Source organism: Nipponia nippon, unplaced genomic scaffold, assembly GCF_047370975.1.
Source record: "Nipponia nippon isolate SJK-2023a ecotype South Korea unplaced genomic scaffold, ASM4737097v1 scaffold_3, whole genome shotgun sequence".
Taxonomy (NCBI): domain Eukaryota; kingdom Metazoa; phylum Chordata; class Aves; order Pelecaniformes; family Threskiornithidae; genus Nipponia; species Nipponia nippon.
The window spans coordinates 8,735,043-8,761,679 of NW_028262347.1; the positions used below are offsets into that span (position 1 = coordinate 8,735,043).

The 26,637-nt window shown below is 43.7% G+C and overlaps 2 protein-coding genes across 10 annotated transcripts; one reads left to right on the plus strand and one right to left on the minus strand.

Moving 5' to 3' along the window:
- Positions 1-53: 53 nt before the first annotated feature.
- On the plus strand, positions 54-18,479 carry SUV39H2 (SUV39H2 histone lysine methyltransferase). 9 transcript variants are annotated; one of them, XR_015706371.1, is made up of 8 exons: positions 54-139; positions 1,293-1,438; positions 2,430-3,101; positions 4,879-5,025; positions 6,623-6,752; positions 8,228-8,343; positions 9,553-9,620; positions 11,949-12,851. XR_015706371.1 is itself a non-coding variant. In XM_087764854.1 (7 exons), exons 1-6 carry the CDS (start codon positions 121-123, stop codon positions 8,335-8,337), a joined length of 1,224 nt encoding a protein of 407 aa, XP_087620980.1. In that variant the 5' UTR covers positions 54-120; the 3' UTR covers positions 8,338-8,343; positions 17,964-18,479. The 9 variants fall into 9 exon arrangements, 7 of the variants coding, with proteins under 7 accessions (XP_087620980.1, XP_087620977.1, XP_087620981.1 ...); XR_015706370.1 differs by lacking the exon at positions 11,949-12,851 and adding an exon at positions 10,394-11,402; XM_087764854.1 differs by lacking the exons at positions 9,553-9,620; positions 11,949-12,851 and adding an exon at positions 17,964-18,479.
- DCLRE1C (DNA cross-link repair 1C) lies at positions 12,914-26,574 on the minus strand. The gene is made up of 15 exons (XM_087764848.1): positions 26,445-26,574; positions 26,297-26,348; positions 24,252-24,336; positions 21,280-21,339; positions 20,596-20,651; positions 19,816-19,917; positions 19,482-19,554; positions 19,200-19,340; positions 18,521-18,622; positions 17,776-17,912; positions 17,553-17,607; positions 15,917-16,005; positions 14,953-15,053; positions 13,165-14,147; positions 12,914-13,044 (listed from the first exon to the last, which is right to left on the minus strand). The coding sequence occupies exons 1-14, from the start codon at positions 26,551-26,553 to the stop codon at positions 13,171-13,173; spliced, it is 2,139 nt and encodes a 712-aa protein (XP_087620974.1). The 5' UTR covers positions 26,554-26,574; the 3' UTR covers positions 12,914-13,044; positions 13,165-13,170.
- Between the last annotated feature and the right edge of the window lie 63 nt (positions 26,575-26,637).

Genomic DNA, 26,637 nt, shown 5'->3' on the forward strand with positions numbered 1-26,637 from the left:
CCGCCCACTTCCGGCAGGGAGCGGGGCCGGGGGGGAGGGGGGGGTGGGCGGGGGGAGCGCAGCCGCGTGGGCCTCGACCCGCGGCTGGCGCCTGCGGCCGCGCTCGCGGCCCGCTCCAAGATGGAGGGCTGGCGAGGAGGTGAGGGAGCGGCGGCGGCGACTCGGGCCGCGGCAGGGGCCGGGGCCGCCCGGAGCGCCTCGCTCGGGCTTTCCCTCCCTTCTCCTTGCGCCGGGTGGGCCGAGAGGGAGGGCGCGGGGAGGAGGCCTCCCGTCCGCTACCGGCGGTGGGGCAGCCGCTGCCGGTCCCCCTCGCCCAGCTCCTCTCGGACCGCTGCCGCCCCCCGCCCCGCTCCCCCTCAGCCACCCGGCCGCAGCGGGGCCCGGCGGCGGGGAGGGGAGGGCTGGGGACCCTGCCCGCTGCCTCGGGGGTGCTCTGCCCGCTGCCCGGGGGAGGGCGGGGAGGCGCCTGAGGTAAATATGGAGGCGGGGGGTAGGGAGAGGCGCTGCGGGGCCCCGGACGGCCGCGGGAGAGGAGCCCGCCGCCCCCTCCTCGCCTTCCCAAACTTCTGGCGCTGCGCCCCGGAGGTGAGCTCCTCCCGGGACGGCCCGTCCCCGGCCGGGGCCGGCGGGACGCTGCGGGCTGCCGGCGGGCGCTGAGGCAGGAGAGCCCCGGCCGGCGCCGAGGGGCGGGGGGCGCGGCCCCGGCCCCGGCCAAATCGCGACTCGCGGTTCCTCCTCTAAGCTTGGTCCCAGCCCGGCGGTGTCGCCCTGCCGCTCTGCGGAGCGTCGCGTCCCTTTAAATCCGCCTGGCTGACAAGGCACCCGCGATCCTTCTGGAAGAGCGCTGTGGATCTCTCTTTCCTCGTCCAGTCACCATGGTTGCATCGCAAGTGCTCCATTCCACTTGACTAACTACAGATATTTGGCGGTCTTATTAAAGAACGGAGGTTTCCTCGTCGCTGTGGTTCAGTTATGGGATGCTGTAATTGTAGGAAAATTATTTGGTTCTTAGTGCAGCTTTCACCTGTGGAAGTCTCCGCCCTCCAAAATATTTGTTGTTGTTCATAAATGTGCGTACTGTACAGAATACAGGTGCAGGGAGGGAGTCACTGACATGTTTCACTTTACCCGTTAGAGAAGGGTTGAGTTTGACTCTGTGAGACCCTGTAGCTGCACAAGAGACTCGTGGAATGCTATCGCAAATGATAATGTGGGGACTCTGGGATAAGGCGTAATGGTTTCGATTTAGCCGAGACATTAAATAGGATTCTTTACCAATTTTCTTATTGTAGCTTGGTATGTGCCATGTCTAGCTTCACTTGAGACCCTCCAAGAATTATGTAGGAAGGAAAATCTCAGATGTAAATCCATTGGAATCACCAACAGGAATCTAAAGAGTTATGAGGTGGAATATTTGTGTGACTACAAGGTAGAAGAGGTAAGAGAAACACAGACCGATTTGATCACTCTTTCAGCTGAAATTTGGAAGCGAGCCAAAGGTAGTTTTGCTCGTGATATAAAGTAGTAGGCTGTGAGGACAGAGCTCTTGCTGACGTCAAATGAAACATCTTTTAAACTTTGAACTGTAAACAGAAAGCGGTACAACTACTGCTTTCAGTATGTTGAAGGAAGGCCTTTTTCTGAAATTACGGAGATGTTAGAATATGAAATGTTCCGCCTTTGCCTATCTAGAAGTTAAGCAAAATGCTGATGCTTCTAGGTTGTAGCTTGGTATGTATCACGATGCTTCTCCTTTATTTGCAGGTAACAGACTATATTTCTCTCTTGACTGTTGTAGTCTGTTTGATGAAGAGTTAGGGCCATGTGCTGCAACTGGATTCCTATGGCTTGATCGTGCCAGTGAAATTCAGTCTCAGGATTTGGCCTTGTTAGAGTTATTTGGCCCTTTTAAAATAAGTAAAAAATGTATGCTTCTTGATTCTAAATGCAATATTGCATGTTTTGAATGGATTACTCCTTTGGGAGGATCGTTGATAAGACAAATAGTGGTTTTTAGAGATTTTTTCCAGTAAGATTAGAATTATTTTTTTTTTGTTCTGTATGTGATACATGACATTCTGCTTGTACGTACGAGTCATGCAACTAGTTAGTATAACTTAACGGCCTTAACAAACTAGCCTCCTCCAGGTATAACGTTAGCGATCAGAGTTCATCCCAGCTGTTTATTTCTCTGCGCCTAGAGATGATATGTAAAGTATCCAAAGTTGTGCTAAACATTAATCTCCAAACAGAAAACTTGATTTTTCTCTTTCTCCCCAATTGTAATTGTTACGGGGACATCAAGACCTTCTGCACTGTATGCCGTTTCTTAACTCCAGAGCTCTTTTGTGTTTGTCTGTGTACTCTGTGATGCTGGATTTCAGCAAAGTGGAATGTGGCTAAATCTGTATCTGTTTCTGTATTTCAAGGGCACAGAATACTATCTTGTGAAATGGAAAGGATGGCCAGAATCTTCAAATACTTGGGAACCTCAGAAAAATCTGAAATGCCCATTGCTTCTTCAAAACTTTCTTAGTGACAAGAATGAATACTTGTCTCGGGTGAGAGAAGGCAAAGCACTGAAAGTGAGAAACCATGTTAAAGCTTTGAAACCTGCGGTTGCAGATTACATTGTAAAGAAGGCTAAGCAAAGAATAGCTCTGCAGAGGTGGAAAGAAGAACTCAACAGGAAAAAGAATCATAAAGCAATGATTCTGGTAGAAAACACTGTGGATCTTGAAGGCCCTCCTTTAGACTTCTACTACATTAATGAGTATAAACCTGCTCCGGGAATAAATGTAATAAATGGAATAACGACTGGCTGTGAATGCGCTGACTGCCCTGCTGAGAAGTGCTGTCCAAAGGAGGCTGGATTTATTTTGGCTTACAATAAACGAAAGAAGTTGAAAATCCAGCCCGGCTTGCCCATCTACGAATGCAATTCGTTTTGTAGGTGTGGGCCTGACTGCCCTAATAGGATAGTGCAGAAAGGTACACCGTATTCTCTTTGCATCTTCAGAACTAACAATGGCCGTGGCTGGGGAGTAAAAACCCTCCAGAAAATTAAAACCAACAGTTTTGTGATGGAGTATGTTGGAGAGGTAGGTATTTATCTCATATGGATGAACTATTTACAATAAAGGAAATGTTGGAGAAAATCTTGATGAGCTTTCTCTCAAGTTTTAACACTCCTTGACTTCTACTGTATGATAGATACGTCTACTTTTGAGTAGAGGAATACGATAAAGAGATGTAAAAATACATTGTCTGGAACAACCTCTATTCCAGAGCAATTGTAAGAGGTTGAATGTAAAGAGAATACTTACCCTGTGTGTCGCTAAACAATTATTTCAGATATGTGCCCTAGTAGTATTTCTAAAGGCAAGTCCTTCTTTTCTTTCATGGCAGTCACATACTTCATTCTTCCCTGATCATCTTTATTATTGTAGTTTTTCCTATTCCTCAGGCAAAGTTGTTACCAAACTCCCCGCCCAGTCTGCCAGTCCCTTTGCTGTTTTGTCTGAACTTTTAAGGTAGTATTTCGGAACATATTTATTACTTTTGATTAACATCAAGAGTAAGACTTATAGTGTGGACACTATCTGTTTACTCGATGTCATACTATTTCAAACAGAACTTTCATGTTATAAAATACAGACCTTGAGTTACTCTTGAGATTTTTGTATTGCCCTGTGTTTATCTGGTTCAACCTCTGCTCTGCTTCAGGGCTCTTCACATCAGTAGCTCTTGGCAGCCTCTCTGATCCAGTCTGTTGTATTTCTGCCACAAATCTGCCTTGCTGCTAAGTTGACTCGAAATAATTCCTTCTGTCCCTTTGTACAAATGTTTATGGTCTTTAGTGTATTTCCTCCATCCTTCCTGCCCCAAATCTTCTAACTTCTCATGTTCGTGCCTTTCTTGTAAACATACAAGAGATCAGGCGTTCAAAATCAAAATATCTTTGTTGAGGGGTTAATGCACGAAGATGATTATGTAATTTTGTTGCTTAAAGGAAAGAGCGTGTATTTACCCTTTTGCCTGAATCTACTTATTCCCTACTGCTGAGTAAGTTCTTAAATCGGATGTCAGAAAGATTTTAGAGGGGTTTTTTTTGTCCAGTTCCACCACATTTCATATCTGTCTTGCTGCCAAATTGTGATTGCTGAGCTGGCACAACGGAATACATTCAACATAACAGGCTGCAGGTGAAGTTGTTTAAGCTGTTGCTTCTGTCAGAAGCGACTGTAGTTCTTCTCTTCCTTTGGGGAGTTGAAGGATTTCTGCCTTGTGCTGACACATGCTAGCCTAATTGCAGAGATTCAGCTTTGTGAAGAATGTATCTGTGTAAGTTGTCATGAACAGGATCTTTATTGCAGTCAAAAACAGCAGGAAGAGATGCTTCGAGGGAGGGAGGAGATGAGTACTGGCTGTAAATACGACTGGGTTGTAAAGACTGATACCTGTTGATCTTTGTCTGTGCAAAGGGAGAAAGTTGAAACTTTATTTTACGTGAAGTAAACAAGGCGTTCTGTGTCTAACGAAAAAATTGTGTGTATAGAAACTTCAAGTAGAAACAGTTGATTGTATCTGTTATCGTCCATACTCTTAATAGCAGGTGCTGATACTTTTTTCCCTGAGACAAGGTAGTGCTGTGCATCAGCTGTAGACAAATGACATCCAGAGAAGCCTCAGTCACTAACTAATTAGTTTAGCTGTATGTAGGTATTCTTTATTCATTAGAGATGGAATGCTATTTCAACATCAAAAAGTGAATGTGGTATTTCTACTAAGTGAAGTGTTTTCTAACTTGGTTGTGATTTTTGTTTTAATTTAGTAATAGTTAATAATATGATGCAGGTTTCTTTTTTCTGTTTTTAGGTGATTACAAGTGAGGAAGCAGAGAGACGAGGCCAGCTCTATGACAACCAGGGAAATACATACTTGTTTGATTTGGACTATGACTCAGACGAGTTTACAGTAGATGCAGCTCGATATGGAAATGTGTCCCACTTTGTGAATCACAGCGTAAGACCTTGTTTTGTGTACTAAGGATTTGGAGAATTATCCTATTTGTGCCAGAAATATCTTTTCCTACTGTAAATATTTTCTTACCATATTCACCGTTTTTCTGGAGCAGTTTGTTTCATGCCAGCACAGTCCAGTCAGTTAGATGACGTAATACGTAGAACAGAACACTTAGCCTTACTCGGCGTAGGACTGCCTACAAAAATCTGGGAATGAGATGCTGCCTGAAGCAGGCATCTGGTGGGACTGGGGTTGTCACTGAATCTGCCATTGTAGACAACCAAAATAGGGTTGGTTTGGGTGTGGTTTTTCCCAAGTAACTAAAAGATCTCACACTTGAGAAGTACTTCATAAAATTAGTGAGGAGTCAAAGACGATAGGAATTGATGCATTATTTTGTAGCAGGGCGGGATGCGGGGTTGTGCTGAATGTCATCCTTCAGACATTGGTAGAGGAAAAAATTGAAAATTCCTGAGCTTTCTTTGGTATTTCTCCCATATATATACCTTTTTCCCTCCTCGTATCAAATCTGAACTTGCCAGAGAACTCAAAAGTAAATTTTAAACACGGCGTTTTTGTAGTGTTTTATTTCCTGTTCAGCTAAAGTACCTAAAGCAAGAAGGCCGACCTGCATCTGGAAAGGAATTAGGTATCATTCCTGAACTAAAAATTACTACTTACTGATGTAATGTTTGTGAGGTATACAGTCAGTGTTTACAAATACAGTAAATTCATGTCTTCAGATTTGTGAGCTGATGGTGTTTGTATTTCATGCGGACTTGCCAGGGAGAGGGATGAAGAAGAGTTTTAGATACAGCTAATTGCTCTTCACTTTCGAAAATGGGAGTGAAGTATTCTCACTCTTCAGAGTAAATTTAAATGTCTAACTTCACTTCTGATTCTTTAACGTGGGATATATTTTACTGATAAAGAGCAAAAAAGCGTGCAGTTTAACAAACTGTTGAAGTCACTACTGACTTCTGACACTTAATCCAGAAAAAACAATAAAAGTGGTTTCTAGTTCCTGCTCAGTGTCCTTGACCCTCCCCCTGCCACCCAGCCCATAGCAGATAATTCAGAAGCCAAGCAGGTTAGCAACTGAAAATAGAAATTTATTCGTAGTATGAAAATATTTCTGGCCTGGAAGCAATGCTTAAACCTAAATACTGAATAGTGAGTGCGTGTGGCTTGAAATGTTATGTTGGTTTTTCTTTTCTTTCAACTTTAATTCTTTTTGTGGGTTTTGTAGGTAAATACTAACCTCCCAAGGTAGCTTCAGTTGCTTTGTTTGTCATCTTTTTTGTTGTCATCTTTTGAAGGAACCGTGTTTTTTTTTAATAGGCTGTTGCATGTAGTGTAGTCTATGTACTGTGTAATGGTTGCTGCCTCGAAAGGACTCCGCTGTAAGCTATGAGTGTTCTCCCTTAACACTATTTCAAGAATGTGATTTGTTATCTTCTGAAATCAATTTCAGACTTCTGTCACTGAGAGAAGAACCAGTTCTTCCTTTCCTGTGACCTTGGTTTACTTAAACGCTTCAGTGAAACTTTGTTGTGCAGTTTTCTTAACAGAAACTACGTTAATTTTTGCCTTACAGTGTGATCCAAATCTTCAAGTCTTCAATGTGTTTATTGATAACCTCGACTTGCGTCTTCCTCGAATAGCGCTGTTTTCTACACGAACCATCAAGGCTGGAGAAGAGCTAACCTTTGACTATCAGATGAAAGGTCTGCAGGTTTTAACGCTGTTCTCGCAGAAGGTTTGGGGCACTGGTGGGTTCTGCTGCAGCCTGACTGCTGTTAGCATTTCGGGTCAGGCACTGCATCTCCCTAACACAGCTCGGTGGATTGTAGAACAGACGGCGCTCATCAGCGTGTAGCGCAGGCAGAGCGTACCCAGAAGCTCTTGTGGGCACCTCTAGTACGTTACCTCCGTCAGCGCTCCTAGCTCACAGCAAGGGGTTGTGGTTGGAATGTCTGACGAGGCAAATTATTTTGAAGATTTGTCCCAGGAATGCTCAAAGGAACAGTCAGGCTACTATTAAAAAAAGTTTTCCTTTATTCAAAGGCATTTACATGGCATTTCATGTAAACTACTTTCTAAGTAATCTGCTAGTGATAGTTTACGCAGACAGTTGTAACAGCTGAGTGGTCTAAGGCACCGCAGGTTTGTCTCTGGATTCTGGTGTCTGTAGGCCTCAGTTGTGGATGGAGGTCCTATGGGACAGATGTTTAGGACAGAAGAAGGACAGTCCAAAGTTTACTGTTGTTTTGCTGGGCCGGATACATTGATCATTATGCAGAGACTTCAGGAAACAAAATTCTTGGTGAAATACTATTGGCTTTTTGATAATTAAGAAAGAAATTTTTACAGTGAGAACCATCATTCACTGGAACAACCTCTCCAGGAACGTGGTAGAGTCCCAGTCACTGGAGGTTTTCAAGATGCGATGGACAGGGTGCTAGATAATCTCATCTAGGCTCCCTTTCCCATGAATGATTGTGCCAGATGATCCCTGGAGGTCCCTTCCAACTTGGGCTGTTCGATGATTCTTCAATAATTGATCTTCCATTCAGTGTTCGAGGCCAGGTTGGATGGGGCTCTGAGCAACCTGATCTAGTGGAAGGTATCCCTGCCCACGGCAGGGGGTTGGACCAGATGGTCTTTAAAGGTCCCTTCCAACCCAGGCCGTTCTATGACTTCATTTTTTTCCAGTACAATAAAAAAATTTTGAGGTTCGCTGGCAGGGGTGTTGTGTGCGTCAAACTTTGCATGCAAACCGTTTATTGCCAACAGTGGCGTGGTGTTGGCCCTGCTATTTAGTTTTCAGAGAAGCATCTCTGTCCTCCAGAGCTGTACCTCGTTCTTGTAGAAGCTCTCATTAAGTGCTGAAAAATTGATCTTATTTAAATCCTTAAAACTCCTGTTTCTTGTGGTGTCTGCAACACTTAACGTTCAAGGCCAACCAGTGTGGATACAGACCTGAGGGTACAAAGCTCGAGTTTGTTGAGCTTTGGATTCTGATACGTATACTAGGTCTTGTGTAAGTAGTTGTAACGTGTGTGTCAGGGGAATTTGAGTATCGCTTCGCAATTCTTTTAAGAACTGGGGTGGTAGAAGGCTTTTTGAAGCCGTTTGAATACCTAGCACAGTTTCAGTCTGTCTTTTAAAACTTCCTTATTTGTGTTTATCTGTGTCACAGGTTCAATAGATCTGACTTCAGACTCTGCTGATGGTCTTAGCCCATCCAGAAAGAGGATCAGAACTGTCTGTAAATGCGGAGCTGTGTGTTGCAGAGGTTATCTCAACTGAGTTCGGGTATCCAAAGTCACAATTACTTTGTTCTCTTTTAAATGTGTTTTAAGAAGACTCTTCTTTCACACATATTCAAGTATTCTTGCATCTAATGTAAATAAGTACAGTGGAACCAAGGCATTACATTTGTAATGGAAATGGCATTGGCCAAAGAAAGAGATGTAGTGTTTCAGGCAAAGACAAAACTGGTAACGGGGATTAAAAATTGGTTTTTCTAGCACTGTTATTTAGGAAGCAGTAAAATGTATGCTAAGAAAACTCCTTAAAATGTACCTTGATTTGAATATTCGAGTGTGAGCTTACAGCCATAGGCCTTTTAGGAACTGATTTCTGTGGGATGAAGTGATGTTACATATGTTCTGTACCTTCAGAAGTCTGGAGGCATTAGATTTGAATCCTAAATCCTAGCTGACGGTTCTTTTGCTTTTTTGTTGTATAAAGAAAAACTTCAAGAGATTAGCAATAACATTTATGGCACCGGGGTGAAGGATTAAGGACAGCCATCAGACTGTGTCTACACGAAGGTTCACAGGAATGCAAACTGCAAAATGCCCACTGAACTCCACACAAGTAAAGCGATTGGTTTTAGCAGATTCCAGATGTAAGATCAAGGTCTGAACGTTCTCAGCTGATGTTATTTAGAAGTTTTACAACTAGATTTTTTTTTTTTCCCCCCAATTGTTATGTTCTGATTTTTTCGTTAGGATGCTACAGGAGGTCTGGAGTTCTACAGAGAATTTGTAAATACCGGATTAGCGGTAGTAACAGATGCTGTTCGTTTTCATTGCAGAAATTTGGCAGTCATTGCTGAAACAAATTATTGGCTACAGTTTGGAAATATCAAAAGAACAGGGAGAGCAGCCCATTGTCTAACAAAGCTGATGCATTACGGAGATATGCTCAGTTATCTGTTAGGTGCAAAAATACCCTGAGAATTGATTTGTATTCACAACTGTTTTTGATTCAGTTTTTACATACTGTGACTTTTTTTATCTAGTGACAGACTTTTAAGATACTAGACCTGTTTTTTCTTGTTGCAAAAATGTTAACTTCAGTGAAGTTAGACTAGGGGTGAGTTTACCCATTTGCTGTAGACATTTGTAAGATGTTCTTGAATGTAAAGGCTGAGAAATGTACTGTTCTTCAGCTGCTTGAGTCTTTTTTTTTTTTTTTTTTTTTTTTTTTTTTTCTTCTTTCCTGATCATCTTAAAGTTGTCTCGATCTATTCGTGATGTATGCTAAGTTCTACTTGGCTTCAAAAACACTGAAGAGCAGTCGAGGTAGGTTATGAGTGGAGTTACAGCCAAGGTCCGTGCTCCAGGGATGATCTAAGTGCTTTATTCTCATGGATTAAAAGCTTGTAAAACTTGCATATTGCTTACAAATCATGTAAATGTTGATAGGGTCAGGCAGAATAACGTTGCTCCATAAATGGATGCTTCATAAATGGATGCTAGCTATGTATCATAGGTCAGCTGGTTACCTTTATAAGGTGCACAGCTCTTGGCTCAGGTGAATGAAGTCGTGTACCCAGCATATAACCGTTTACTAAATTTGTTAGAAAATGCCTTAAATTTCACGTTACTTAACTAGCACTCCAAGAAGAGTGTTTCAAAGGATAACACAGGTTGGTTGTTCATTAAGAAGCACAGTTGCATTTGCACTGCGGATCTGGCTCATAGGCAGAAAGTGAAATTTTATATGCTACTAGCCAAAATCAGTTTCACAGTTGGGGTGACGAGTTTGGGCCATTGAAAGTGCTGTGTAAGTTTTGTAATCTGCAATACAAAGAGATACACGTTGAAATAGATACTTTATATTGTTTAAGGAATAGGAGAAAGTTTGCTTAGATTTAAAAGTCTTTGACATTACCAGGCTCACCTGTATCCACACACTTGGATAAATGCCGAATCTAGTCAATTTTTATCATGCCACATCTCTAATGATTTTTTTTTAATATATAAAGTTGAAGTGGAATGTGGAGCTTTAATGTTAGCAAACTCTAGATGATCTCACATCATTTGGAGTCATTAGTGCTTTCTCTTGCATGTAGCCCGATTCAGCGATGCATTCCACGTGGATGGAATCTGCAGCCTCCAGCTCCTTAATCCGCTGCAGTCTGCAGCCTTCCCTGTCGGTACAGGATGGCGAGAGCGGCTGCGGCAAGAAACGGATTCCTTACCAAATCGGTGTCTCTGGCCTCTCCTGTACAAGATGACACAGGGCTGGTTCGACACTCTTTTTGTCTATCTATGTCCACGCCCAGTTCGATTTAAAAATGGCAAGTAAATGCATTTTAAAAGATAGAAGTCTTAGAAGTTGTCCTTGAGTTCGGTGTCTGCCTTTTTCCCAAGGCAGTATACGTTAGCACCAGCACTGGAATAACACTGCTGTTCTTTAAGGATACGTGTGTTACCTCTTGTGCGATAAATAAAGGACCGTTAATTTATGTTCTGGGAGGTAACAGTATTTTGTATTTATTTGAAGTAAACCCATGTATCCAGTTTCCAATTTAGAGCCTTGAACAGTATTTTATATTTCTGCATTCACAGTGCATTTGGATCGCAGTCAGTGAATTAGCTTAATGGGACGCTGTGTCACTTTTAAAACTCCTTTTGCTGTTTTTATGAGTTTGGGGGAAAACTACCAAATTGGAAAAGGACAAAAAGCTATTTTCAATTTCTTAAGGAGCCTCAACCAGCCTAGCTTCTGCCTTTGTTTTGCTTTGTGGTCTGTTAGCGTCATCACGGCCACCAGCTCAGTTGTGTGTATGCAGTTCTTAGAGACTGGTAACCTGTGAGCTGTTCTCTTTTGTTGGATTTTTTTTTTTTTTTTTTGGTAGCAAAACTGAAGCTGCAAGATCACCTGTAAGAAAAGCTATTGTCTAGTTATTTAATCTCAAAGTTAAGTCAATCTTTTGGTTATTTCTAATGTATGTTTTAGGACTGTGTACATTAGAATATGCAGTTTGTAAGCTCAGGAACATTTTCTTTTCATAATGTGTGATCTCTAGTATTGCTATCTTCCTATAGTTTTTGATAAAATAAATTAAATTTAGTTTTTCTCTTGTTGTTGTCATTCTTAACAACAACAAAAAAAATCTTAGCCTGTCAAAATTAGCTGTAGCAGTAGAATTTGCTTTAAACTGCAACCTCTTAATTCCTGTCTGCGTTTTCTAGCGCTGTAAGGACTGTAGTAGAGCGATCATGAGGAAGTCATGTGTTTCCTCTTCAGTTTATGGCTGATAAGAACTGGTATAAATTTACACTGTCGACTTCTCTAAAGCAGACTGGGTTCCTGTATATGTAAGCACACTCTGAACGCAGCCATGGACTTACACGTATAGGACAGTTAAGGAAACAAGCCAACAGAAGAAATTCTGCTCTGTATGACTTTATTCACAGAGGTAGTTACAACAGCAGTTTCACTTACTCAAGCTTGCTAAAAATAACCCAGTTGGATAGACCACGTTTGGAAATTGTGTTAACAAATCCCAGGACCAGAGTGGGCAAGGTGACAGTGGAGAAATACATGGACTTGAACAGCCTTAAAACCATACACTGCTGATGATAGCAATTTTTCTTCTCTCCCCCCGCCGCTGTTTCCAGTAGCAGAACGCTGGCTGGTTTAACGTTCACAGATCGCTAAAGATGGCAGAAAGACTGAAGACAGACTTGGAGAGCAGAGCTGTCGTACCCAGAGTCTGTTTAATTCTTTGGGACTTAAGACCACATGGACAGGAAACGTCATGGATTTTTAGGTGACCTCTGCTGTTCAGGCACCGTTGTAGGCACTGCAGTTTAACAAAAACCTGAATTACCTTTCCATTTTAGAAGCTAAGAATTTTGGCAAAGAAAGAGTTATGCTGGCACATGTGCACGGAGAATCGATTGTCTCAATTTAAAAAAATGTAAAAAGATCTGAACTCAGTGAAGTCAACAGAATGTTGCAGAGGAGGTGAAATTTGGTAATACAGGGGCCTTGAGTAAGATAACCGCCTGTCCTGGGTAACAGGGTAGCTTCTGTTGCTGTGAGTTAGCCCCCAGAGCAGGCTACTGCTGGTGGCTTTGGAACCACGTGCCACAGGATTTTAAGTGGTTCCGAAAAACAGTTCTGAACAAACCGAAACACGGAGGAACGGATGACAGGTTGTTTGCAATGACTTAGATTTAAACCATAGACAGTGGTGCACAGTACCTCGTTCAGGAGTCAAATTCACATGACAACGCTTGCTCAGTGTAAAGAGAGACTGCTTGAAAAGAACAATCCGATTTTTTTTAAAAAAAACTTTTGTCAGTAATTCTCTAGTCTGTTCTGCAGTTGTTTTTAAAAATAACTGCAGTGAAAACTCAGGACTAAAGTCCAAGTGCAACTATTGCATTGTTTGCATGGGCGTTCCTGAAAGATGGCGTGTTCCTCCCCACAGTTAAAAATGTGGTATTTTATTAAAACCTGAGATCGCATATATATCAAAGGCAAACTCTTAGAGCTCATGATCAAGAGAAACACTAAATTTCATTTAGTGTTCTACCCTTAGTTTTGTCTGGTCCCTTTTTTGTCCACTTACTTACAGTCCTGGAGAACTGAACCTCGGGAGGCAGAAGGCTTTTATGGTCCCTCCCAGGCATACTTTTCAGTATTCCATGGAAGGACCAATAAAGTGACACAGGCTGCAAATTTTTTAGTTCTGACAGTAAGATATTTCTGAAAAAAAAAAAATGGCATGAATTAGCATAGCTGCAGATCATAATCAGCACTAAAGAGAAAAGTAATTTGGGGTTTAATAAACAAATTTCTGTATTTCCTTTCATGATGTCGTGATACCTGTCTTCAGGAGACTTTTTTCTCATTGAGTATGCTTTCACCTGCTGCTAGCTTCTTATATAAACAGTACAGTTTATCTGGGCGAGGCACTTCAGCATCGGGAGTCAAGGGAATTTCGAAGTCAGAGGAGCTCTGGGAGTCCCTCCTCAGTTCTCGCTCTGGAGTCCTGGAGTCGTCCCTTATTTCCACTTGCACATCTTGACCGCGAGCGGTGCCAGCTTCTGCATCTGTCTCGCAGTCTTTGCTTTTCAACTCGCAGGCAACACCGTAGGCACAAGATCTGTTTTGACCCACCGGCTTCCCCCTGCTGCTGTCAGGTCGGCTGTCTTTGGCAGCCTCCGGCAATGCAGACACAACGGCTCTGCTCCCGCCTTTGCCCAGGCAGCCCGAGTCCAGGGCGTTTCTCTCTTGGGAGGTGATGAGTACTGTGTCCGATTGGCTGTCCCAGCCCTGGCTCCCCTGCTCCGATATGTGCGTCGACTGAGAAGAGTTCTGGGAGGAGATGTGTGTTGAGTCGCTTACTGCATCCGAATCACTGAAGAGTGACTGGGACCCGCCAGCATCTGCTGAAGATGGGAAGGTGTCCTCGTTTTCAGAGCTTTCTTCTAGTTTGTTACACTTAAAAAATGCATCCCAGCGAAGGACATCGGCATCAGGCTCCTGTTGGTCCCTAGTTACTCCACTGAAATTTGATGTGGAAGGGGCATCTGGCTCATGGGAAAGAACTTGAACTGCGTTTATTTCAGATTCTTCTTCTTCGTCATCTTCATCATCGTCATCATCATTTGATTCCTCACAGTCCACAAAGTCTACCTTGGGGGAGGCGTAAGTTGTGGTCGCTTTGTAACTTTCTGTGCTCTCATTAACGTTTCCGTCAGCATTTTCAGATTGCCCCGTGCCGGCAGGCATGCTCTCCTCTCTCTGCTGTTTTGGAATCTTAGGCCTTGCAGAAGCTAATTCTGAGTCAAAGAGATCATCTTCATCTGTCAAGAAAAGAACAGAAAAGAAAACACTAAGGAAGGTTCAGATCTCTGACAAAATTCTGTTGAGAGCAAAGTTTTAATAAAAATTCATTTAGTATGAAGAGAGGAAAAAGTTCTTTAACCCAGAGGAAGACGTAGCAGGACATCATTGCCAGCGTTTGCCTTGCCTTGGCCAGCCTTACAAGGAAAGCTGCCTGTTGTCATCCTCCATGTAAGCTGCAGCAGATCGGGTGTAGCCCTGGTAGACGCCTTTATTCAGACCTCTGACGTGTTCTGCCAGGACTACGTCACCCTTGCCGACTTGGCACTTCAGAAATAGCCAAAGAGAATGCGGCAGGCCCAAAGCTGTCTTCTCGTGCCCAGGTGGCTTTCCAGAGGCTCTGTACAGCATCCGTTTACCATCATAAATTAGAAAAGCTACTCAGTGCCAAAAAGCCAGCAGCGTGAGATAACGACGAGGAGCAGTTCCACTGATCTACTGCTCTGTCCTCCACAACACAGAAGGTGATACAAGAAAAGTTCCCTTAGAAACAGCTTTACTAGGGATGGTCTAGGACTGTGGAACTCTTCCAGAAACTTAAAGGGCTGTTAAACATTAAGTACATTTTAATATCACAAACAAGTGCGCTTTTACACAATTAGAGCTCTCTCGCCCTCCTAAAACCTAAGTTCACTTAATTTGTATTTCTCCTTTCTAACCGTTGCTTTGAACACAGACAGACTGTGGCGAGCACCACGGCTTTTGGCACCTCTGCGTAGTCTCAGACTTTCATTTACGGCACAGTAGCGCCGGCAGAACTTTTACCTGTATCAGACAAGTCTCTCTTGTGGACTCTCTTCAGCGTTCCTAAGGGCTTGTACCTGGGTTCCATGTTTCTCCTGTACGACCTGCACAATGGCTTTAATCTGAGGTGAATGAGAAAAACGATTAATATTTATAACTCAGCAGATACTTTCAGGAGCTTTTAACTTGATCTACGTACACTGCTTCACACCTTTCACAGGCACTGCAGCAAACGTCTTAAAGCAAAGGCAGCAACAGCTAGGGAAAAGTTCTTAATTCACCGGTGAGCTTAGGCAGCTTAAAGGTCGAAACGTGTCATTTCTATATGTTTACCTTAAAACATGTACACCATTTGGAAACTACCTTTTAGTCCCTTGCTTAGAGAAGACAAGATGGCAGCGTTCAAAATCTGACTGCAGTTTTGTTCACTAACTATAAAGTATTTCCTTTATTAAGGAGCAAAAGAAAAAGGAACGAAGAAACGAGTCCTCGTGGTGTTCAGCCTGAGTGACACCACTACTCTTTGCTCCCTAAGAGCGCTTTCTAAGCTGCCAACATCTGTAACAGCCCAAGAGTACAGGCCTCTGTGATGCTGTACAGAGGCTAGGAGTTCAAGTCCCCAGAGAAATCCTCTTTAAAAGAAACTTCTTGGAAGTAGCAGTGACAAACAGAAATAGGTCACAGAGTAAAGCAAGATGAATGCGTATTCAGATTTCACCCAAACAGAGTTTAACAGCAGAAAGGCCTCTATACATAGATACACGTAGCGTGTGGAATACAAACTCTCAGACGTGGCACAACATACAAGTGTTCAGAAAGCTGAAGCTGCAGGACTGAATATTAAAAAAAAAAAAAAAAAGTCTGAATTATCAGCCAAGTAAAGCAAAAGGCAGCAGCCTGCTCGAGAGGCTGGGATTCAGAGGGGAGTTGTCCCTCCAAGACCAGAGACCAGGTCACCTCCGTTCAGCAGCCACTTGTCACTTACATTTCCATAACTTTCTCTTCTGTCCCACCCACTGGCAGTACGTTGGGATACACATTCACAGGACGGATATAGCTTAGGAAATCCTTAATCTAAATTGAAGAAAAGAAGAAGCTGATTAACAAGTTACATCACCAGTTAATAATTTCACTGCAGCACTGATCAAAGCACAGGCACAATGAGTACTACCAGCTGTCTCATGTAAAGACCAGTATGACCCAGGAGCCAAACTCTATCAAAGTGGATAGCTCCCTAACAACAAAACAGATGGAAGGGATGCTGAGAACTCGGCCCCGCCTAACCACCTCACAGCAGTTACCAACTACTATGCAGACCATTGCTATCTCTGAAAGAAAAGGCTAGACAAACCTCTTCCTAGGGAATGTGACCCAGCACTTCACTGTTATTAACTGCTGTAGATCTTTTCAGACCTGCATTTTTCTTACCATAGAATCACAGAATGCTTTGGGATGGAAGGGACCTTTAAAGGCCATCTAGTCCAACCCCCCTGCAATGGGCAGGGACATCCACAACCAGATCAGGTTGCTCAGAGCCCCATCCAGCCTGGCCTTGAATGTTTCCAGGGATGGGGCATCTACCACCTCTCTGGGCAACCTGTGCCAGTGTTTCACCACCCTCATCGTGAAAAATTTCTTCCTTATATCCAGTCTGAATCTACCCTCTTGTAGTTTAAAACCATTGCCCCTTGTCCTATTGCAACAGGCCCTGCTAAAAAGTTTAATTTAATTCTTACTGGACTTCAAGTCTCTAGTTGTGCAGATCAGAGTATTCCTTTCCTCAAAGACTTTTCCTGAAGTCTCCCTCCAGTCCACTATAAAAGCCCATAGGACAAAACCCATCGCTTTTTCAAAGCCTTACTCTGTTGTCCTCTAGATGCTCTCCAGACAGTAAATTTTTTGAAGAATTGTGTCCAGTTTGGGGCACTCCACTCCAGCTGAGGCTTTATTAGTGCTGAGCACTGCAAACACTCGCAGGTTTGCAGATTACACTCCTATCTATACAAACCAGTAGGACCCATCTATTTTTGCACGTGGAGATACGAGTCTGTTACAATGCACTGCCGCCCATATTCTGCCAGCAAAGCTGCCATGTTGTATGTGCTACGCTAGTACCTCCGTTTAAAATTCTGCGTGGTAGAGCAAATTAAAACTTAACCAGGATCTTAAAAACAGGACTGCCTTCCTAGGGCTCTGAGTCATCTCCATTTTGTATGTGCAAAGCTTTGTGACAGGTTAATTGTTAGCACTGATCCAGTTTCAGTTCAGTTTCTTAGGAGAGAGAAGTATTTTAAGAACTGGATCGAGTCATATTAAATGGAAGTGTGTGATTCTGGAGAGGATGACCAACTTCTTTTTAGTCTTCTGACACAGAAAGAGGAGTAACAATGGCAGCTACAACGTGCGAAAATTCTGTTTAAATGCGTGGGCAGGGAAAAGGCGGCAAACCCACCCAAAACTGAGTCACAGCAGATAAACAATATATTGAAAACCAAAATTCCAAGCTTTAAGCATTGCATAGTTACACGGTAATCTAAAATGGAAAGGCAGTCAAAACGCAGTGACAAGTACTTCGAGAAGAGAGAACAAAAAAAATGGGCTTGTAATCCTGCCCTACAAACCTCACTGTATGAAGAGTGGAAAGAGAAACAAGCTCTGTATGTACTCTCCCCCGTCCTAAAAAAAAAAAAGAAGAGGCACAAAAATGAGGTAACTGCTCTTCATCGTCAGTCAACAGGCAAGCATAACCTACTCTTAAAAAGTCCATTTTGAGATTCAGTTATACAAGCGTCAGGCAGGATACGCGCCTGAAACACCAGGGTTCTGCATGGCCCAAATGCTCACCTCACTATTACACTGGTTTTCTTGATCCTTTCTCCAAACCACATAGTGGAGGGTTTGATGCTGATGATGCGCAAGGGAGTTCCGTTTTGGCAAGTCATCCCACAGGGCAGTCGGTTCCCTCGAAAGCAGTCATCATCCTGTCAAATGCAATATAAAATTAAGTGTAATCCTGACCTTTCTTCCCCCAGAAACTGAGCAACACAGTACCTAGCCAGACCAAGTTTTCCTCTCACTTCCAGCTCCTTTGAAACACTCCTCGCTGTTGCATCTTGCTTCCGTAGTGCAGCTGACAAAGTAAATCAATCACAGAGACCAACGCCCCAACGTGCTCTCTCCAGTCCTACCTGCACTTCACCACGTTGGAGCCTTCAGCCTGGCGGACATCCTGGAAAGGCAAGGCCATACACCGCAGGCACACAGCGTGTGGCGGCGGCAGACCCCATGCGAGCTGCTTTTGATGTATTTAAAGGGATAACACCTGACGGATCTAATCTGCTGCTTGTCTTACTTCATTTAAAATACAGTTTTCAAGTTTCAAATACAGTTAAACTATTTCTAGCATCAGCTAATATATTTTTTCCTTTAAAAAAACCCCCTTCAACCCACTAGCTAAAGTTCTCACTCTTCTTTGCATTAAGCCACCATTTGGCCCAAGTCTTCATTAGCACAAGAGGACCAAAGCATTAGCACCTATAACCAGTCTTTCACAGCAAAGTTAGCAGAAGCTTTGCAAAATGATACACACCCGAGGATGTCGACAGGCATGAATCTGAGTGTGTCGATCTGTAGTAACATGGTAGAGGATTTCTGGCATGTTTCTGAACATGTCAAGTTTGTTCACGTGCACCTAGAGAAAGGCAGAGTTTACTCTTCATTAGCTCAAGGCGTTTGCCAAACTGCAGCTGGAGCAACTACGCAGATGCGGTTCTGCTCACAACAAATGCCGGTAGGCATTTAAACAATTACTACCCACTACTAATGTCCAAGCGGAGAAGTGTTAGCCAAAAGTAACTTGGACATCTAGAACAAGCAGAACATACCTCCTATGCTGAAGAGGGATGAATATTCACCAAAGGAAGTCAGAATACTTCTGTTAACTATTAATGCTATATGTAAACGAGAAGGCTTTTATCATTCGCAAGATAAAAGGGAGAGAGCTAAACACTGAGCTTGAAAACTGGGGATTGACTTCTCTCTGGAGAGCCCAAATGTTCCAGACTGAAATCAACTGGTTACCTCATTTGGGGCACGACTGTAGCTCTTTAAGTGTAGTTAATGAAAGCATGCACATCTTTCACATAGAACACTCCTCTGAACTGAGGATTTTTAAACTGAGGATTTTAAACTGAGCCATTTCCAGCTCGGTGACTGGCCACAATCATTACTGAGGATCTGTTCTAAAGCAACAGTTACAGAAATGTTACCTTGATTCCAAGTTCCTCACTGAGGTTTATGAATAAATATTCATATCCGTAAGCAGCTTTGCAATTCAGCCACACAACATGATAGCGAGTCAGTGAGGTCCAGCTTCGCACTAACTCTAAGATCCCATTTAAACACTCCTCCTGAAAAGTTCAGAAAATGTTGTAAATTGTCTTTGAAGATACTTCCAAAGTGCTGCGATTTGGTAATGCAAAATGGCAAAGGGGTGGTTAATTAATTAGCAGCTGTAAGGACCTTTCCTCTCACAGCTTATTTAGACTTACCCGGCTTGGTATATGATAAAATTTGGGATCGCAAAAAGTGGTGTCCAAATACACACTCTGGATGTCTTTTACTCTGAAAGAGAAATGTGATATCAGAGCGAGCAGCGCGTCACAGTACTGAGATATACCACTTCCTCTCTCTTCAGCAGGAGGCAATTCTTCCTCTTTATTACAAACGGCAAGTCAAAAGGGGCTTGTAACTGCAGTATTGCCTGACTGCAAATATATTTACTCCAGAATAAAAAATGAGGAAAAAGCGTACATTATTCCTGAATTGTCCATGCCTGTGTGAGCTTTTATTCTTTCTGAATCCCATGAATAGCTGAAGCCTCACCTGGTCCCTGAATGCAAAAGCTCCATTCTGGCTGCTTCTCCTTTTGCCAGCCTGAAATCCCCTGTGTACAGCACAGTGCCGTTCGCACCTTCAAACAAAAACCTACAAACAGAAACACTCTGGTGAAACTCAACGGTATAAAGCATTAAACGCCAGGTGTCGATTTGTTACTTTGCTTAGAGCAGTCTACGTGACTAATGTAGGATGTACTAGAAATGCTGGGCTCAATTTGGTCCTGGAGTAATTTCAGACAAACGCAATAATTCAGACTCAATATGTCTGGAAAATAACCTGTGCCTAGGCTGGTCAGAGTTGAAGACAAAAGCCTCACAGATTCTGTGAGGGTAGCCCAGCTGTCTGTTGCAGCCAAAGGAATCTATTCGGCATCTGCACCAGGAAGCTGGGCACCTTCCTTTTAACGTCATACTTAAGAAATGGAGGATTTATTTTTAATCACAGTTTTGTATGTAATTTTAAGTACAGCTGAAATCAAGAAAGTTATTATTCATAGGCATGGGGAAAAGTAATCTGCCCCACCAAGGTAACAACTTCTGTCTGGACAGATAGAATCATAGAATTGTTAAGGTTGGAAAAGACCCTTAAGATCCCAGATAGTACAGTGGTTTTCCAACCTCGGTGGGCCCTGCCACAACAGTATTATTTCCAAGCAAGAATTTTAAATCCACTAGGTTTTTCTAGTTCGAAAAATCCCAGTACTTAGTGAGAACTCTATAGCACAAATACCTCAGCAGAGACATTGAGAGTACTGAAAGGACGTACATGACTGATCCCGGACAGTGACCAGCTGGTAGAAGTGTCACCTCTAGATCTTCTTTCTGGAAGAGATGGTTAGCATTTTTTTCACACTGTACTAAGTACTACCAGTACTTTTATTGACACAGTGAAAGCAACGCATTACTCCCCACAGCCTCTTGCAGCATTTAGCATTGCTCTTCAACAAAGAGAAAGTCTCTTCCCATTCCAAGCCCTGAAGAGCAATGACCATCCTGTCATGCCAGAAGAGATGACTGGTGCTCATGAAAGCCACTCAGCCAGAAGACAGTCCTACTTCCTTGGTTCCTGGTGAACAAGCATCATGGAAACATCTTGGAATACACTTTGCCTGGAGGTGCCTTGCCGGGCCTGCACCTGACCTTTAAGTCCTGCACTTAAAACTTATTTTAATAAGCCAGGAAATATGAGGTGAAAAAATCACAGGAGAAAAAGGTAAGTTGGAGAGCACTGATATAGTGGAAAAACATTACCAAAAAAATGCTATGACAATAAGAACAAAGTGGGGAAGAAGAATTCATGTGGCTACACACCTTGGAGAGCGGAAGGGGAACATACATTTTAAAAATAGCTTGTCTGCTTTGGATGTTACAGGTAAGATCCATTTCCCGTGCTCATTTAAACAGTATTACTGCCCATTACAAATACATGAATCTTTTTTTTGTGACTCACCTCACCAGATGTTTCATCCACTAAAGAAATCTGAGTTGGAGTTTCAACTTCCAATGCAACCTGTAACAAAATGAATAAATGCATCACAGGATTTATTGAACGTTTTGTTTCATGCTTATGGCTAAGTATTCATTACGTAGACATCTTTTTAGCACCAACTGCAGCTAATGCTAAGCCTGTAAAATTAAGCCTGTTTTCATATAGTAAGTAATGAATTTCCATTTCCAGTGGAAAAAAAAAAGTTTTCCAAAAGTTGTCTAAAAAATGAAATGGAGATACCCCAATCAAAGTGTGCATGCCGAAAAAAGTTAGAACATGTTGGACTTCTCAGAGCAACAGCTCAGGTTTCTCTAGCTTGATCATATCCCTTATTTTTGGATGACTGCAAAGCCCAAGACATTCCAGTCCCAGAGCACACCGGTGGATCTTGCTCAGACAGGTCTCTGTGCTGCAGCACAACTTGTCCTCACTGTTCCCTATGACCAGAAGCAGAGCCCACAAATCACATGCAGCAGGTATTTCTGTGTTTGTGTAATCTATAGACTGCAATTAATTCCCTATTTTGCCATATCCTCTACTAAAACAGAATCCTGCAACATCCTGTGGCTGCCTGCAAGGCTAGCGCTGCTATGCATCCTCCTCTCCCATCCTCCTGTTTTTTTTTTTTCCTTTGTTTCAGACAATATTTGTATATAATTCTCCTGCCCCAAAAAAAAAAGCCAAAGTGAAAGGGAAGTCTCCTGTCATTACTCTCCTTAGGTATAACCTCCAGCTTCGCAGCCGAGCGGTCTCCTTAGCGCATTGGCTTTCACTGCGCTAGATGGATTCACAAGACACCGCATCGCAAATTTCTGGGCAGCTCCACGAGATCCATTCAGCTGGTACTCACACAAAGATGGTAACATTTGGCTTCTCCGCCAGAAACCACAACACCAATCAAACACTGAGCTTGCTCCAAAAAACAGATACATATATCAAAAAATATTTTATACTAAGAATTCAAGCCACTAGCAAGAGTTGATTTTTACAACATCAATACTAATTTTATTCTCTACAATTTCTGAAGCTGAATAAACTCAAGAGGCTGATCAAAATTCTGCATGCTCAATATTTCCCAGTAATTCTCAAATTTCCTCCTGCAGTGAAACAATTGTCAAGTTTTAGATCTAAACTGCCTGAAGAATTCTTCACTGACAGTGACAGCTTAGCTTCATAAGCATAAATTATAATATCTCCAGCAGACTTCTCCCCTCATCTTTGATAGTTTAAATGTTAAAGCCAGCAGCAGATTTAAAGAGCCTCTCATGCCATACGTACAAATAAAGGTCAGACTGGAAATCATAAAAACATTTGTCTGGAAGCTGACATCGTGGTTCCTTCTTTCAGTCTGGTGAATATCAAATCAGCTGTTAATTCATTTCCCAGTCATGCTACAAGCAGAAAGCTTATTTATTGTAAGACAAAGCTTGTGAACAAGACATCCAACAGCTACTACCTGATTTAGGGCCTGTGCAGCTCATGCCATTACCAGCAGTCACTCCTGGGAGCAGCAGCTGCAAACATCTACATATTTTTTTTAATTGTGTTGATTTGTGTTAATTGTGCTTCATCTTAGACTGTACCACGGGTACCTCTGGCATCTCTTCCCAGATTAAGATTTTCTCCAACAGGGATGTCAGGACCAGCACCACCTACTTTCCTTTTACTGCTCACACAAACTCGTAATAACTTATAGATATCTCCCTGCAAGAGACCTCTTCTTCTAGGTTAAACTCAAGGGATACTGGAAGCAAACCGACATGAGCTTAAAAACAAAAATTAAAAAAAAAAAAAAATCAACCGACACCAACAAAAAAGCCACCACAAACCACCCCATTTTATTTTTGCTAGTCCAAGAAGATTATAGGCTTAGAAAAATGCTCACCTACGCACACTGTGCTCCTTCACACATCAAACATGCCTAAGGGACGTTCAGAGTCTTTTTTACAGAGCCCTGAATCATGTTCATGTTCCAAATCATTAAATCTTTCCATTTCTCGAGGCTTCATATAAAGCTAGTTATCTTCTCCCTCAGCTTCACAATTAAACTAGGACCTTGAACAGAAGAGTCCCCTACTTCTGTTTTTTCTCTTACGCAGACTTACCTCCTAGGTCCCACTCGTATGAGTTTCTTTGGATATGGAGTTTAAGACCCACACTTACAACCTATTTAAGGAAACTCTGAACTGTAACTCCCCTAAGGAAACAAGTTTCAGCTTGCCTGAAGTCCTTCTTGACCGCTTGACCAGAAAACTCTCCTGTCCTTGCTTGGGGGACACAGCAAAATCCTTACACTATGTGATGATGTATGTACATACAGTAAGATGTGAAAAGAAACACGTTCAATTTCAAATCCCACATCTGCAAAGGGAAGGAAATAAACAACTACAAGTCATACCTACACATGACCACTGATCACTTGAATTTTGGCTCCATATAGTGGAAATCAAGTAAACTAATTAAGTTCTTCAGTGATTTTACATCACTAAAATGTTTTCATGTTAGATAGTCCATTTTCCAAAAAGCAAAAGGAAAATAATATAACTAAAAGATTATACATACTCCAAGTAATACGCAACTTTAAATGAAGCAAAAGGGAAATGAAATAAGGACAGGAGCAAAGAGACATGAGCAAGGCAAGGAAATGAAGGAGTGATACAAATGATCAGTGTACAGATGGAGGACATTTACAGCTGACATTGAGAGAAAAGGATAAATTTTGTGGAGGGAAAAATAAGATTAAACAGTAAGCAACAATAAACTAATCCCACATAGCAAGCAGCAAGGAAAGGCATACTGATGCAGGTGCTTAAGCCCTGAAACAGTGTATCAACACCAATACCAATATTTAGACATTTCTGAGGAGAGGAAGCTTCCTCTTCCCTCCGATCACTGCTTGGAAAGTGTTAATTTAAAAATAAACAAAAACTCACAATGTGATTCTCCCAAAACTTGTATTTCCAGCTAGTCAACAGCAATTCTTTAGTTACCGGTGAGCAGTATAATTTAACTTTCAAGCTGTGAGGAGACAAAAAAAACACAGATGAGTGTTTTTTAAAGTAGAGGCAGAGAACAATCTAACGATGCATCAGCACCTGGCACCTACTACATCAAAACATGCGCTCAGACTCCTCTCTCATCTGAAGAGACCTTCAGAACTGTAAGCCCGCAGGAGCAGTTTTGCCCCAGCCTGAAGTGGGATCAAAGTGTAATTACTCCACCTTGTTGAGCAAGCTTTTCTTCAACACGGCAGACCCAAAGACTTACCTATGTGTGCCCATGCCTGTGTGTTTCTGTGCAGACATAAATAAAGCGTGTGGTACTTAGTCACACGTATCTTTGCTTGTTTCTATACCCACCAAGGTCTGTTTCAGACGTGCATGCTTTCCCTGGAACAGGCATTTGGGACAGTTAGTATTCAGCAGAACACAGAATACTTCCTCTAAAGCTCTAGCTTTTGCACAGTGCACAAAGAGATCTGACACGCAAAGAGAGATACTCTGCTCACATTTGAGAAGATGCAACATCTACTCTAATAAATTAAACAGTGCCTAGGAACTGGCCCACAACATCCCTGGGCCCATTCCCATGTCTGACCATTCTCCTGGTGAAAAAGAAAAGGTGTCCCTTGCCCTTTTGTTATGCACCTCCAAGTAGAGTCTGGCTCCATCTTCTCTACCCCTACCTGCAAACAGTGACACACAGTTGACTCCAACTCTTCAGGCTGAAGACATCCAGCTCTCAGCCTCTCCTCACACATCATGTGCTCCAGCCCCAGACCAGCTGGGCAGTCCTGCTCCAAAACACTGATGTTGTTTTTTGTGCAGCGGAGCCCAGGACCGGACTCAGTACTCCAGACAAAGTCTCACAAGTGCTGACGAAAGGGGCAAAACTGTCTCCCTCAAACTGCTGGCTACCTGCTTGCTCATACACCTCTGGGCACAGCTGGCCTCCTTCACAGCACAGGCACAGCAATGACTCCACACACCAACACACTCCCAGGGAATAACAGCAGCAAGGATCCCCATGAAGTTCATAAACCTCATGAAGTTCAACAAGGCCAAGTGCACCTGGATCGAGGCAACCCCCAGTATCAATACAGGCTGGAGGGATTGAGAGAAGCCCTGCGGAGAAGGACTTGGCAACATTGGTGGATGAAAAGCTGGACGTGAGCCAGCAATGTGCTCTCGCAGCCCAGAAAGCCAACCGTACCCTGGGCTGCATCCCCAGCAGCGTGGCCAGCAGGGCGAGGGAGGGGATCCTGCCCCTCTGCTCTGCTCTGGTGAGACCCCACCTGGAGCCCTGCGTCCAGCTCTGGGGTCCTCAGCACGGGAAGGACATGGAGCTGTTGGAGCGGGGCCAGAGGAGGCCACAGAAATGATCGGAGGGATGGAGCACCTCTGCTGTGAGGAAAGGCTGAGAGAGCTGGGGTTGTTCAGCCTGGGGAAGAGGAGGCTGCGGGGAGACCTCATTGCGGCCTTTCAGTACTTAAAGGGGGCCTGCAAGAAAGATGGGGACAGACTTTTTATCAGGGCCTGTAGCAACAGGACAAGGGGTGATGGTTTTAAACTACAAGAGGGTAGATTCAGACTAGATATAAGGAAGAAATTTCTTACAATGAGGGTGGTGAAACACTGGAACGGGTTGCCCAGAGCGGTGGTAGTTGCCCCATCCCTGGAAGTCTTCAAGGCCAGGCTGGATGGGGCTGTGAGCAACCTGACCTGGTTGTAGATGTCCCTGCCCATGGCAGGGGGTTGGACCAGGTGATCTTTGACGGTCCCTTCCAGCCCAAAGCATTCTGATTCCGTGACTCTACCATCCCTGGCAGTCTCCTTACCCTCTTTTGCTCACGCCTTGCTTTGAACCAGCTGCCTCCTCCTCAGGGCTCCTGGCCCCGCACACTGCCGCGGAAGCCGGGGCGGCCCCCAGCCCGGCAGGGCTCCCCCCCACCCCCAGGCAGCCCCGCCGCAGCCCGTACCTGGCCTCCAGCCTCCTCTTCAGGGCGGGCGCCCGCAGCCCCTTCATGTGATCTGGGGAGAGAGGGGACGGTGGTCACGGGGCGGGGGGGGGGGAGACAGGGGACGGGGTGGTGACGGGCGGTTGCCATGGGGACGGGCGGGGCTCACCCTTGTGGCAGTGCGAGAGGAAGTAGGCGCGCGCGCGCAGGTTGTGGCGGTCGAAGCGGTCGATGGACACGGCGGGGTACTCGCGCACGCGACCCCCGAACCGGCTCATGGCGGCGAACGGCGGCGCCGCTTCCGCCACGTTCCCCCACCCCTCCTCCTCCCCGGCCCTCAGCCAATCGTGAGGCGGCCCCGC